Source organism: Oncorhynchus gorbuscha, linkage group LG18, assembly GCF_021184085.1.
Source record: "Oncorhynchus gorbuscha isolate QuinsamMale2020 ecotype Even-year linkage group LG18, OgorEven_v1.0, whole genome shotgun sequence".
Lineage (NCBI taxonomy): Eukaryota > Metazoa > Chordata > Actinopteri > Salmoniformes > Salmonidae > Oncorhynchus > Oncorhynchus gorbuscha.
This window is the reverse complement of record NC_060190.1, coordinates 64,528,066-64,542,086: the sequence shown is the minus strand read 5'-3', so window position 1 is coordinate 64,542,086 and position 14,021 is coordinate 64,528,066. Positions and strand designations below refer to the sequence as shown.

The window sequence follows — 14,021 nt, the reverse complement described above, 5'->3', positions numbered from 1 at the left end:
GTGAAAGATTAGTGGAATCTGTGTGGGTGCTGGACAGGTAGGATGACTGACAGTGAAGGTGAACAGGTGGTCACGTGTCAGGTGACAGAGGAATGTATGAGACTGAGGCAGGAATTCCTTTAACCATAAAGTGGTATATTTACTGGTAGTGTGGATTCATGGACGCACAGAACTTCTGGATCAGATGGATTTAGGGAAGAGAAAGCAGCGAGATCAGGCAATGGCAATTTTCCTCCTTTTATGGAGTTGAGATCTGTGAGACATTTCCACCTGACCTAATTAAAGCGCCCCTGGCCCAGCTGAGTAAATGGCAATTAATTAAAGGAGTATTCCACCAACTCCATGGGCCTTTTCTACAGCCACCCCCGGAAATTCGTTTAATTTCCACATTCCTCAAAGAGCTCATTGCTCCCGTCCTCTGTCATCATCAGGGAGAGAATCAGTCGGAGCAGCTGGCCGGATATATGTCCGGTTCTTCACCTGGATTTCCACTGATCTGCCACACGACCATCGGTCCCAGGCATGGTCTTGGTTATACGGCCCCACCGGCTCTGGAGAAGAGCTCTCGGGGCAGCTGAGGGTCCACCATCCGTACTACTTGGCCCGAGATTTCCAGGCCTGGCCATTTCCCTCTGTGCTGTGAGACTTGGTAGGTAATCCCGGGTGGATCGGGCCCAAAATGGTCAGCTAAGATTTGGCTGTGCCTGTACGGCGTCCTGCCTACGAGGTTGGTATCAGCATCACATGGCTTGAGGAAGTAGCGCACGTCTCGGCGTCCCATCAGAGGCATATTCGGTGCGGCCGGATCGGGGTCGCCCGATCTCTGCAGAGAGACTCCCAAGGGTTTGAGTTCCAGAATCCCTTCCACCTCCTGTCAGGACAGTCCCTCAAGACTGTTTCAGTGACAGTTTGGTCCCCTAGAGACGGCTAAATGAGCCGTCTTTACAGGTTTGATCTCTACGCTCCCATGTTCCTCCAAAGTAGGGGAGCGCCTGAGAGGGTTAAATTTGAATGAGATTTGTTGGTCCATCAGCTGATCCTGGAGAGCTGGGTTCACGTGGCTGGAAGGCTTCCTCCAGCCTGGCTTTCTCCTGCCCCTTGAAGTTCGACGCCTCATGACCAGGATCTCGTGGGGTTTCGCCCCGTGGAGATAAACTTCGCCGTGGGAGCCATGAGGAAGGCTTCCGTATCCAAACTCTCCAGTAGAGTCCGGAGTGAGACACATCTGGTTGTCATGTACCACTTGAATAGGAATGCCTTCAGCGCTTTTCCTACACGACGACCTAACTTGATCATCAAGGGCCCGAAGCAATCTGCTCCTGTTGACCAGAAGGGTGGTTTAAGGAGGCGCAAGCGAGCAGGGGGTAAATCTGCCATTTTAGGCTTTGGCGTAGCTCCGACCCGCCGTCTCCTGAGCATTCTACTGCGGAGCGTATTGGTGCTACTGAATGGCTCTACGTCCTCCAATTATCCAGTACTTCCAGCCTCATGTCCCCATGGGCCCTCTCTCTGGCCCTGGGTGGAGAGGAGAACCGGCTCATGCCTAACTCTTGTTGAGGACCCTGGTAGAGAAGGTGTCCTGGAGTCGAGGATAATTGGGTGGATAGCATCTGGGTCCAAAACCTCCGCTTGGCGCATGGCCTCCCTCCGACTCTGATCACTCCAAGGGTTGGATCATATTCTGGGGCAAGAGAGAAGACACGGCTGCCTGCCCTGACCACTTCCCTACCGGCTCTCAAGAGCTTTTAACTCCTCAGGAAGCCTTACTTGCTTGTGCTTGCTGGAGGAGGTAGTCGTCTCTGCGCGGAGGAGGAGTAGGTATGAGAAGCCACCCCGTCTGGGGTCTGGTTTGTGGCTGTGAGTCAGATCCGAGCGAGTGTTTGGGATTGTGTTAGGTCCAGGGAGAGTGCGTTGCATTTGGTTCCGTAGGAAATGCGGTTGCAGTGGGCAGACTTCCTTGGCATCATGAGCTTCAGTCGGTCGGCGGAGGGGCCGCACGCCTGGGGCTGTCGGCCACTCGTTCTCTGGTTGGGACAAGAATGGTGGTCCCAAGCTCCAGCGATAGGGTTTAGCCAATTCCTTAAGGGTTTTACCTCTAGTAATGTCATCAGCAGGATTGTTTATGCTATCAACATACCTCCAGTCCTGGACTTCTGTTAGGTCTTGGATTTCCAGCAGTAGACTCCGACAAACACCTATACCTGCAGGACTCCGACTTGAGCCATGTCAATACAGTGGTGAGATCACTCTAGTAGATGATCCTTTGGATTGGCAAGGTGAGCTCGGCTCGCAGGTAGAGGCCAACTGGGCTCCGGAAAGGAGCAGCACTGAGTTCCAGCCTAGGCATTGACAATGCTTCTTGGAGTGCGACCCTGGACCTGGCCATGACAGGAGACATGGGTGTGCTGCCGCTATCCTCCACTCTAAGATAGGAAACTCGCCCCATAAGCTGGCTCCAGCGTCTGAGAACACATGCAGTTCCAGGCATGATCCCAGCTGGATAGCTCTAGGATGGTACATAGCATCTTGGCATTTGGACATCAGAGAGCTCCGTTAACTCAGTTTCCCAACAGATCCATCGTTCCCACCAGAGTCAGCTGGGTGGATTGGTTCATCCCAGTCCCTCTTGGTCTGCCACAGGTCCTGGACTAAGACTTTGGCCCGTGTTGTTGTGTGGCAGGATGTGCCCAAAGGGATCGTATTCGGCTGGCCAGGAGTCCGATAGATGGTGCGCCAGAGTGGGGGTTTCGGGGTACTCGGGGATGAGCGGTGCTTATGCCCCCAGGGGTATCCGGTAGGCAGCTCCACCTCAGTCCTCGGTGGGCTCTTCTGGGTTGCGCGCCAGACTGCGTTGGCCATAGTTCACTGCTACTGGACCTAGCTTGTGGCGGAGGTGCTGGGATAACCTCCGGCTCTGTTACTAGCCACTGTCGGACCTCAAATCCTCTTGGACAGGAGATTCCGCACTTATCAAGGAGTGATTTCGCTGCGCCAGTGGATGGGATGCTTTGTAAGCAGTTATCCACATAGAAGGCATTTTCCACTGAATCCAATACTTCTGGGTCTGTCTGGATGCTCCCGTGCGTGTCTCTGCAGAGCGTATATGGCACAGCAAGGACTGCAGGTGGTGCCGAATGGGAGTACCTGCCATTCATAGATTGTTGGGCTCTGCATCTGCGTTCCATATTCAGCCATATGAACCCGGAGCAGTGTGGTGTGGGAAGGCAGTAAGCGAATCTGATGAAACATGGCTTTGATGTCCTCCACGGAGTGGCTTGTGAGAGTGCTGCCGGAACCGGAGAAGGACACCGAGCAAGGGAAGGGACCTAAGGTTGGTCCGGGAGTAGACAGTCATTCAGGCTTTGACCAGCTGCTGGAATGAACAGTTGAAGACAAGTCTATACTTCCCACCATGTTGCTGGATAACATGGTGAGGAGACTACCAGGATTGCTGGTGCGTTTCCCTCTTCATGAGCTGTCACTTCAGTGACGTAGCCTGCCTGTCACAAGGTTATGAATCTCTCGGTTATGAACTACCATGACATCAGGATTCTTCACCAGGCGTTGCTCTGTTCCACGCAGTAGTGGGAGTACAGCCCCGTATAGGCGGTTGCCAGAGGAGGGATGGTTGGGCACCCGTAAGCAGTGGGGTTGCATGCCTGACGATCTCCATTCCAGTGGTGGTGGTGCTCTTCTCCAGGAGGTCTAATGCATAGGAGTCATTTTTCGAGCAGGTGACCTCCTGTAGAACTTCCGGTTGGAGAAGGTTGTCCATCTTCCATAGCATCTCCAACGACTCCGAAGGAGGAGTCAGTGGCCTGCATCTGGATTGCTTCTGGTGAAGAGGACTTGCTGTGTTCTGTGACGTCTTGGGTGGAGAGAAGTAGATGGGATGGACCTTGCACAGCAACCCAGGATGTATGGACAGCAATGGGTCCTCCTTCTGGTCCAGCTCGTATAGGCTCAGTCGAGTGACGAGATGTGGGTGGTCCTGACCCAATCAGGATAAGTGGTGCTACTCTGGCCAGGTTAGGAGAGAGGCAATCCTCGTAGATGAGGATATTGTTTCTGTAGAACACTTACCGGGCAGGAGTGCTCTGCGAGATTCAAGCCATCTGCCGTGAAGGCATTGGTGATGTTATAGGCCACGCCCCTGTTTCCTGAAGGTGAAATGCTGAAGGTTACAGCAGAGCCTTTCATTTGGATAACATCATGTCGCACCGTTCTGAGATTAAGGGTCTCGGGGTCCCTTCCAGGTTAAGCTGACGGGTGGCGCTGTGAGAATGATTGTTCTTTCTGACCCATCATCTAGAACGGCGAATGTATCAATGCTTCTCCCTTCACTTTGCAGAGTGACCTTGACCACCTTCAACATGACCCTTGGAGACCGGTTCTGCTGGTCGAGATACAGCTCCTTTGCAGCTCCTACCATGAGCATACTCTGCTCCTTCTTTGCTTGGGAAATAGATCATGCAACACGGTGAGATGGATTTCTTCACAGCTGGTTGCAGGTTTTCCTCAATGTGCAGGTCTCCACACCTATGGCTGAGCAACTTGTAGCATCGCTCGCCTCGAAGTGATCCAGGCCTTCAATTGAGTTTGAGTCGAGAGCCTTTTTTACTCTAGGGGCATGAGCCAAGAAGTGCCCCTTACTATTGCAATATGGAGCAGTAGGCTGGCAATTTGATGTTCTTGCTCTTGAGAGGGTCTTCTTCCGGGTTCCTCCCTGGCCTCACTATTGGTGTACATGGTGATGGGATTTGGTCTCTTCTGTCCCTGCTGGCGTTCAAACTCCTTCCTTCCCCTGTGGCATGGCGAGATTGTGCACAGGTGACGATGCTCTTATCCTTTGCCTTCTACCTCAACCATGTGGCCAGGTCTCTGAGCATAGGTGCTTCTCGAGCCCTCTTTCAGGATGCCCCTTATTCAAACAATGTTCAATGAAACTGTCTCTGAGGTACACTGGAAGTTTGCTTGAAGCCTGTCCACGTGGGAGCCACATTAGCTCGTTCCCGTCTTCTCCTTCAGCAGTTGGAGCATGGGTCAGGGATTGGACTGCCAGGGAGAATTCTGGAAGGCAGCATGGTCTCCCATTTGTCACTGGAGCGTGTTCAGGATGTTGTTTAGTTCATTCTGGACTAGCTGACGCGGCTCATGCCATATCTCGCCTTCAGGGCCTGGAGAGCTGCAGTGTGTGTATTGCGGGTGTATAAAGTTGGGCCAGCCTGCTGTGCGGAAACCACAAATGATCCATTGGTACTTGGTATTTGTAAGCGTTCTGACAGATGGCCGTGAATACCCAGTAGAGCTCTCCAATGCCATTTCCAAAAGGACAATTCCACTCCTTTCCGTTTTCAAAGTATGGCAGATTTCAGGTCTGGGAATTCCATGGGCTGAGGCTACTAGAAGTTTCATAATGTTGGCTCCTCTTCTGGTTGGCGTTGAGATAAACCGGGACTTCTGGATGAGCCCACTGTGGCCTCATTGGGCGGTCCTACTGTCCCAGACCCACCATTTGTAGCGGCGAGGATGGGCGAGAGCCCTCCGACCTATTGTTTGAGGACTGGCCTGGCTGTGGATGAAAGAACGATTTGCCTTGGTTGGTGGTGTGGCGGAAAGGCGAGAGAGTGATGCTGTGTCAGATGGAGGAATGCTAACTTGTGTCACTGGCATGCGAGGGCGGTGCGGACGACCACGTCTCCGTGCTCCCGTGTTGGCTGTTGACCCCGGGCCTCCGCGAGACTGTGTGCCATGCTGTACCCAGAGGGGCAGATTGGGAAAGAAAGGCAGACAGTTCAGGTCCATGTGGAGGGGTGGTCAGGTCAACTCCCTGTTCGTTTCTCTCCAGGAAGGATGAGACCATCCGTGCCTCTTCTAATTCCCTTCTGGCTTAGGCAGTGCCTTCAGCCTGTGCAGGTCTTGCCAATGAATTCCCTTCCTGTAGAGCTCTACGGGCCTGCACATCCAATTGGTGACATCGTTACGTCAGCCTGTCGTTCCTCCTCAATCTGACGCTCAATTTCCTCCCAAAGCTAATAGTTTCATCCTCTCTTGTAGGACAGCGTTCTGTGGATGCTGAGGGCTAGTGGAGACTGGCGGCTGCCATGGCCACTTCAAAGGGGTATCCACTGGTCGAACTCCACTCCATCTGAGGTGCTTGACGATTTCCCATTAGTTAAGGGGTGAGCCAGACCTGCCTCTGGAAGCTGGTCGACCTGTGCAGTGGAGTTACCTCTTCCATAGGTTCCTCCACGTAGAACCACTTTCCTGCTCCAAAGCAGTTTCCGGTCCTTGGCTCCAGAGGGGATGGTTGATGGCTGAAACATATAGTTGATCCATCAACTCTTTGAGCTCTGGTGGGCTTGCCCTTTGATGTCGGAACCTCGACCACATAGTCCTTAAGATAACCAGGTGCTTGCCTGGTTCTTCATGGTGCTGCTGGTAGTTGAGGATGAAGCCTTTGTTGCTTTAGGCTTAGCTCCTGGATATTTCCTTTGTTCCAAGACCTTTCCCTCAGCTGCTCTCTCCTCCTCTCTTCTTCCTTCCAGTGGAGACAATTCTTCCCTCTCCGCCTCCATTTCCTTTTCACCTGTCTTTGGTTCCAGTCATCATCCGGCTCAAAGGACCATTGAAAGATTAGTGGAATCTGTGTGGGGTGCTGGACAGGTAGGATGACTGACAGTGAAGAGTGAACAGAGTGGTCACGTGTCAGGTGACAGAGGAATGTATGAGACTGAGGCAGGAATTCCTTTAACCATAAAGTGGTATATTTACTGGTAGTCTGTGGATTCATGGGCGCTACCAGAACTTCTGGATCCAGATGGATTTAGGGAAAGAGAAAGCAGCGAGATCAGGCAATGGCAATTTCCTCCTTTTATGGAGTTGAGATCTGTAGGACATTTCCACCTGACCTAATTAAAGCGCCCCTGGCCCAGCTGAGTAAATGGCAATTAATTAAAGGGTATTCCACCAACTCCATGGGCCTTTTCTACAGTATCGAGAGAGAGAGATCGATCGACAGAGAGAGATCGGGATCGAGAGAGAGAGATCGATAGAGAGAGAAGAGATCGACAGAGAGAGAGAGAGAGAGAGAGAGAGAGAGAGAGAGAGAGAGAGAGAGAGAGAGAGAGAGAGAGAATCGATAGAGAGAGAGAGAGAGAGAGAGAGAGAGAGAGAGAGATCGAGCAGAGAGAGAGAGAGAGAGATCGATAGAGAGATCGACAGGGAGAGAGAGAGAGAGAGAGAGAGAGAGAGAGAGAGAGAGAGAGAGAGAGAGAGAGAGAGAGAGAGAGAGAGAGAGATCGAGAGAGAGAGAGATCGACAGAGAGAGAAGAGAGAGAGAGAGAGAGAGAGAGAGAGAGAGAGAGAGAGAGAGAGAGAGAGAGAGAGAGAGAGAGAGAGAGAGATTGATAGAGAGAGGGAGAGATCGATAGAGAGAGAGAGATCGACAGAGAGAGAGAGAGAGAGATCGACAGAGAGAGAGAGAGAGAGAGAGAGAGAGAGAGAGAGAGAGAGAGAGAGAGAGAGAGAGAGAGAGAGAGAGAGAGAGAGAGAGAGAGAGCGAGCATAGTATTCAGAGTATTCAGACAGAGTTTGCAGGCTGACTGATAGTTAGAAATCCCACTTCTCTTTGTGGCTTTGTGAAACTGTCCCCTCAGCTGTAGAGCGCAGAGCAGAGTCACCCAGGGTTATTGTCAGACAGTGACCACACTCAGACCCTGCAACATGGTGGCTAAAGCCGTCCGTTTCATCTACAGCAGGAGGTGTAAAGGTAAAACACAGGCAACGGTGTGTGTGTGTACAGTTGTGTGTGTGTACAGTTTTTTGTGTGTGTGTACAGTTTTGTGTGTGTGTGTACAGTTTTGTGTGTGTGTACAGTTTTGTGTGTGTGTGTGTGTACAGTTTTGTGTGTGTGTGTGTGTACAGTTTTGTGTGTGTGTGTGTACAGTTTTGTGTGTGTGTGTGTGTGTACAGTTTTGTGTGTGTGTGTGTGTACAGTTTTGTGTGTGTGTGTGTGTACAGTTTTGTGTGTGTGTGTGTGTACAGTTTTGTGTGTGTGTGTGTACAGTTTTGTGTGTGTGTGTGTGTGTACAGTTTTGTGTGTGTGTGTGTGTACAGTTTTGTGTGTGTGTGTGTGTACAGTTTTTGTGTGTGTGTGTGTGCCTTTGATTTTGTGTGTGTGTGTGTGTACAGTTTTGTGTGTGTGCTTGTGTACAGTTTTGTGTGTGTGCGTGTGTACAGTTTTGTGTGTGTGCTTGTGTGTACAGTTTGTGTGTGTGCTTGTGTGTACAGTTTTGTGTGTGTGTGTGTGTACAGTTTTGTGTGTGTGCTTGTGTGTGTACAGTTTTTGTGTGTGTGTACAGTTTGTGTGTGTGTGTGTGTACAGTTTTGTGTGTGTGTGTGTGTACAGTTTTGTGTGTGTGCTTGTGTGTACAGTTTTGTGTGTGTGCGTGTGTACAGTTTTGTGTGTGTGCTTGTGTGTACAGTTTTGTGTGTGTGCTTGTGTGTACAGTTTTGTGTGTGTGTGTGTGTACAGTTTTGTGTGTGTGCTTGTGTGTACAGTTTTGTGTGTGTGCGTGTGTACACTTTTGTGTGTGTGCTTGTGTGTACAGTTTTGTGTGTGTGCGTGTGTACAGTTTTGTGTGTGTGCTTGTGTGTACAGTTTTGTGTGTGTGCTTGTGTGTACAGTTTTGTGTGTGTGTGTGTGTACAGTTTTGTGTGTGTGTGTGTGTACAGTTTTGTGTGTGTGTGTGTGTACAGTTTTGTGTGTGTGTGTATGTGTACAGTTTTGTGTGTGTGTGTGTGTGTACAGTTTTGTGTGTGTGCGTGTGTACAGTTTTGTGTGTGTGCGTGTGTACAGTTTTGTGTGTGTGTGTGTGTGTACAGTTTTGTGTGTGTGTGTGTGTACAGTTTTGTGTGTGTGCGTGTGTACAGTTTTGTGTGTGTGCGTGTGTACAGTTTTGTGTGTGTGCGTGTGTACAGTTTTGTGTGTGTGCGTGTGTACAGTTTTGTGTGTGTGTGTGTGTACAGTTTTGTGTGTGTGCTTGTGTGTACAGTTTTGTGTGTGTGCGTGTGTACAGTTTTGTGTGTGTGCTTGTGTGTACAGTTTTGTGTGTGTGCGTGTGTACAGTTTTGTGTGTGCTTGTGTGTACAGTTTTGTGTGTGTGCTTGTGTGTACAGTTTTGTGTGTGTGTGTGTGTGTACAGTTTTGTGTGTGTGTGTGTACAGTTTTTGTGTGTGTGTGTGTACAGTTTTGTCTTATGTGTGTGTGTACAGTTTGTTGTGTGTGTGTGTGTACAGTTTTGTGTGTGCGTGTGTACACTTTTGTGTGTGTGCGTGTGTACAGTTTTGTGTGTGTGTGTGTACAGTTTTGTGTGTGTGTGTGTGTACAGTTTTGTGTGTGTGCGTGTGTACAGTTTTGTGTGTGTGCGTGTGTACAGTTTTGTGTGTGCGTGTGTACAGTTTTGTGTGTGCGTGTGTACAGTTTTTGTGTGTGTGTGGCGCAGTTTTGTGTGTGTGTGTGTGTACAGTTTTGTGTGTGTGCGTGTGTACAGTTTTTGTGTGCGTGTGTACAGTTTGTGTGTGTGCGTGTGTACAGTTTTGTGTGTGTGTGTGTGTACAGTTTTTGTGTGTGTGTGCAGTTTTGTGTGTGTGTGTGTACAGTTTTGTGTGTGTGTGTGTGTACAGTTTTGTGTGTGTGCGTGTGTACAGTTTTGTGTGTGTGTGTGTACAGTTTTTTGTGTGTGTGCGTGTGTACAGTTTTGTGTGTGTGCGTGTGTACAGTTTTTGTGTGTGTGTGTACTTGTGTGTACAGTTTTGTGTGTGTGTGTGTGTACAGTTTTGTGTGTGTGCGTGTGTACAGTGTGTGTGTGTGTGCTGTGTGTGTACAGTTTTGTGTGTGTGCGTGTGTACAGTTTTGTGTGTGTGCAGTTTTGTGTGTACAGTGTGTGTTTTGTGTGTGTGTGTGTACAGTTTTGTGTGTGTGCGTGTGTACAGTTTTGTGTGTGTGGTGTGCTTGTGTACAGTTTTGTGTACAGTTTTGTGGTGTGTGTGTACAGTTTTGTGTGTGTGTGCTTGTGTACAGTTTTGTGTGTGTGTGTGTGTACAGTTTTGTGTGTGTGTGTGTGTACAGTTTTGTGTGTGTGTGTGTACAGTTTTGTGTGTGTGCGTGTGTACAGTTTTGTGTGTGTGTGTGTGTACAGTTTTGTGTGTGTGTGTGTACAGTTTTGTGTGTGTGTGTGTGTACAGTTTTGTGTGTGTTTTACAGTGGTGTGTGTGTGTGTACAGTTTTGTGTGTGCTTGTGTACAGTGTGTTTGTGTGTGTACAGTGGTGTGTGTGTGTACAGTTTGTGGTGTGTGTTTTGTGTACAGTGTGTGTTTTGTGTGTGTGTGTACAGTTTTGTGTGTGTGTGTACAGTGTGTGTGTGTGTGTGTGTGTACAGTGTGTTGTAAAAAATAGTTTGTGTGTGTGTGTGTGTACAGTTTTGTGTGTGTGTGTGTGTACAGTTTGTGTGTGTGTGTGTGTGTGTACAGTTTTGTGTGTGTGTGTGTACAGTTTTGTGTGTACAGTGTGTGTGTGTACAGTTTGTGTGTGTGTGTTGTGTGTACAGTTTTGTGTGTGTGTGTGTGTACAGTTTTTGTGTGTGTGTGTGTGTGTACAGTTTTGTTTGTGTGTGTGTACAGTTTTGTGTGTGTGTGTGTGTACAGTTTTGTGTGTGTGTGTGTGTACAGTTTTGTGTGTGTGTGTGTGTACAGTTTTGTGTGTGTGTGTACAGTTTTGTGTGTGTGTGTGTGTGTGTACAGTTTTGTGTGTGTGTGTGTGTACAGTTTTGTGTGTGTGTGTGTGTACAGTTTTGTGTGTGTGTGTGTGTGTGTACAGTTTTGTGTGTGTGTGTGTGTGTGTGTGTACAGTTTTGTGTGTGTGTGTGTGTACAGTTTTGTGTGTGTGTGTGTGTGTGTACAGTTTTGTGTGTGTGTGTGTGTGTGTGTACAGTTTTGTGTGTGTGTGTGTGTACAGTTTTGTGTGTGTGTGTGTGTGTGTACAGTTTGTGTGTGTGTGTGTGTACAGTTTTGTGTGTGTGTGTGTGTACAGTTTTGTGTGTGTGTGTGTGTACAGTTTTGTGTGTGTGTGTGTGAATGCTGATAATTACAATTTTTTTTTATTATTATTTTTTTTTTGCAAGAAAATACAGAACAGTATGAGGAAGGTTTAAAAGGGGAACAAGAAGAACATGAGCAACAGAGGTAGAAACCCACAGGGACCCAGAGGCTCCACCCCCTTTCAATGTTTACAAAACAAAACCATACAAAAATAATAATCCCATTTTTTTAGAAAAGATAAATAAATCATTGGAGATTTACACAAAGAAGAAGGGGAAACAGATGGTGAATAAGGGAGAAAGAAGTACAATAAATAATCACAATAAAAGGTAATAGGCGGATAGTTATTGGGATTAGGAGTTAAGTGGAATGTGTGTGTGTGTGTGTGTGTGTGCGTTATGTTTGAGGGGGTTCATTAAATCTTAAGGCCTCTTGTCTGCGAGGCAGCTATGAGAGTGTGGCATTAGTCTGTCATCTGTCAACACTAATCCAGTTTATTATCATGCGTGTTTGTGTGTGTTGTCAAGACTCGAAACGCTGCCCTCACATTCACTCAGGATCTCCTGCTCTGCTCTGCTTGGCATGGCCTCTCTCTCTCTCTCTCTCTCTCTCTCTCTCTCTCTCTCTCTCTCTCTCTCTCTCTCTCTCTCTCTCTCTCTCTCTCTCTCTCTCTCTCTCTCTCTCCACACGCACACACATACACACATACATTCACATACACCAACACACACACACCTATCCATAACAGTACTGTGGGATAAAAGGTTGGTAGTTTAAAACATCATAATTCAATATGTCCACTGAGTGTGTCTACACTGAGAGGAAGCCATTCATTTCAGGCCAGACTTGAGTGTTGGGAGGGAGGGAGGGAGGGAGGGAGAGAGGTGGAGCAAGGGAGGGAGGGAGGGAGAGGTGGAGCGAGGGGGGAGAGAGGTGGAGCGAGGGAGGGAGGAGGAGCGAGGGAGGTGGAGAGAGGGGAGAGGTGGAGTGAGGGAGAGAGGGAGGAGGAGCAGCGAGGGAGGGAGGGAGGTGGAGCGAGGGAGGTGGAGTGAGGGAGGGAGGGAGGGAGAGAGGTAGAGCGAGGGAGGGAGGGAAGCGAGAGAGGGGGGAGGTGGAGCGAGGGGAGGGAGGGAGGTGGAGCAAAGGAGGGAGGGCGGGAGGGAGAGAGGTGGAGCGAGGAAGGGAGGGAGGGAGGGAGGAGGAGCGAGGGAGGGAGGTGGAGCGAGGGAGGGAGTGAGGGAGGTAGGTGGAGCGAGGGAGGGAGAGAGGTAGAGCAAAGGAGGGAGGGAGAGAGGTGGAGCGAGGAAGGGAGGGAGGGAGGAGGAGCGAGGGAGGGAGGTGGAGCGAGGGAGGGAGGTAGGTGGAGCGAGGTAGAGCGAGAGGTAGAGCGAGAGAGGGAGGGAGGTGGAGCACGGGAGGGAGGGAGGTGGAGCGAGAGAGGGAGGGAGGTGGAGCGAGGGAGGGAGGCAGGTGGAGGGAGGGAGGGAGGAGGAGGGAGGGAGGGAGGTGGACCGAGAGAGGGAGGGAGGTGGAGCAAGCGAGGGAGGGAGGTGGAGGGAGGGAGGTGGGGCAAGGGAGGGAGGTGGAGCGAGGGAGGGAATGAGAATGGAATGAGGGAGGGAATGAGGTGGAGCGAGGGAGGGAATGAGAATGGTAGGGAGGGAGGTGGAGCGAGGGAGGGAGAGAGAATGGTAATGAAAAGTGAAAAGCCAGAATAAAGGACTGTCTCAGGAGATGTCTGGATATGAGGAGGAGGAAAGGAAGAACACACACAGTCTGTAAATATACCCAGAGAAACCAGATCAGCTCTCCATGCTCAGTGTACTGTAAGACTGGCCACGGTCACCAGATTGGCCACGGCCTCCAGACTGGCCACGGCCTCCAGACTGGGGACGGCCACCAGACTGGCCACGGTCACCAGACTGGCCACGGCCTCCAGACTGGGGACGGCCACCAGACTGGCCACGGTCACCAGACTGGCCACGGTCACCAGACTGGCCACGGCCTCCAGACTGGGGACGGCCACCAGACTGGCCACGGTCACCAGACTGGCCACGGTCACCAGACTGGCCACGGTCACCAGACTGGCCACGGTCAACAGACTGGCCACGGTCACCAGACTGGCCACGGCCTCCAGACTGGCCACGGTCACCAGACTGGCCACGGTCACTAGACCGGCCACGTCAACAGACCGGCCACGGTCACCAGACTGGCAACGGTCACCAGACTGGCCACGGTCACCAGACTGGCCACGGTCAACAGACTGGCCACGGCCTCCAGACTGGGGACGGTCACCAGACTGGCCACGGTCACCAGACTGACCACGGTCACCAGATTGGCCACGGCCTCCAGACTGGCCACGGCCTCCAGACTGGCGACGGTCACCAGACTGGCCACGGTCACCAGACTGACCACGGTCACCAGACTGACCACGGTCACCAGACTGGCCACGGCCTCCAGACTGGGGACGGCCTCCAGACTGGGGACGGTCACCAGACTGGCCACGTCAACAGACTGGCCACGGTCACCAGACTGGCCACGGCCTCCAGACTGGCCACGGTCACCAGATTGGCCATGGTCACCAGACTGGCCACGGTCACCAGATTGGCCATGGTCACCAGACTGGCCACGGCCTGCAGACTGGCCACGGTCACCAGATTGGCCACGGTCACCAGATTGGCCATGATCACCAGATTGGCCACGGTCACCATTAAACTCAATGTATCATCATATCTCAGCTGTTTCAGAAAATATCTCCATTCTATTCTCTGATTGTGAGTGACCAGTTATTCATTCTCAGAATGTTATCTTTGAAGGGTGCTGGTAATATAAAGTAGGAGTTTTTTGTGAGCCAATCACATGGCATACTCCAACTGATTGGCTAATAAAGTGTTTATTTATGATGATGATGATGTCCAGTG

At 50.6% G+C, this 14,021-nt stretch overlaps 1 protein-coding gene across 5 annotated transcripts in view; it reads left to right on the top strand.

The window, feature by feature from the left end:
• The window catches only part of LOC124003234 (SLIT-ROBO Rho GTPase-activating protein 2B-like), a 219,020-nt gene that overhangs the window by 109,800 nt on the left and 95,199 nt on the right, over positions 1-14,021 (top strand). Inside the window, exon 1 of one of the 5 annotated variants that reach the window (XM_046311326.1) lies at positions 7,567-7,771. The exons of the other annotated variants lie outside the window; for them this stretch is intronic. Within the exon in view, the coding sequence (XP_046167282.1) occupies positions 7,726-7,771 (46 nt within the window). The 5' untranslated portion in view covers positions 7,567-7,725. Of the gene's footprint in view, positions 1-7,566; positions 7,772-14,021 lie in introns of those variants that run through there. 5 annotated transcript variants of the gene reach the window in all.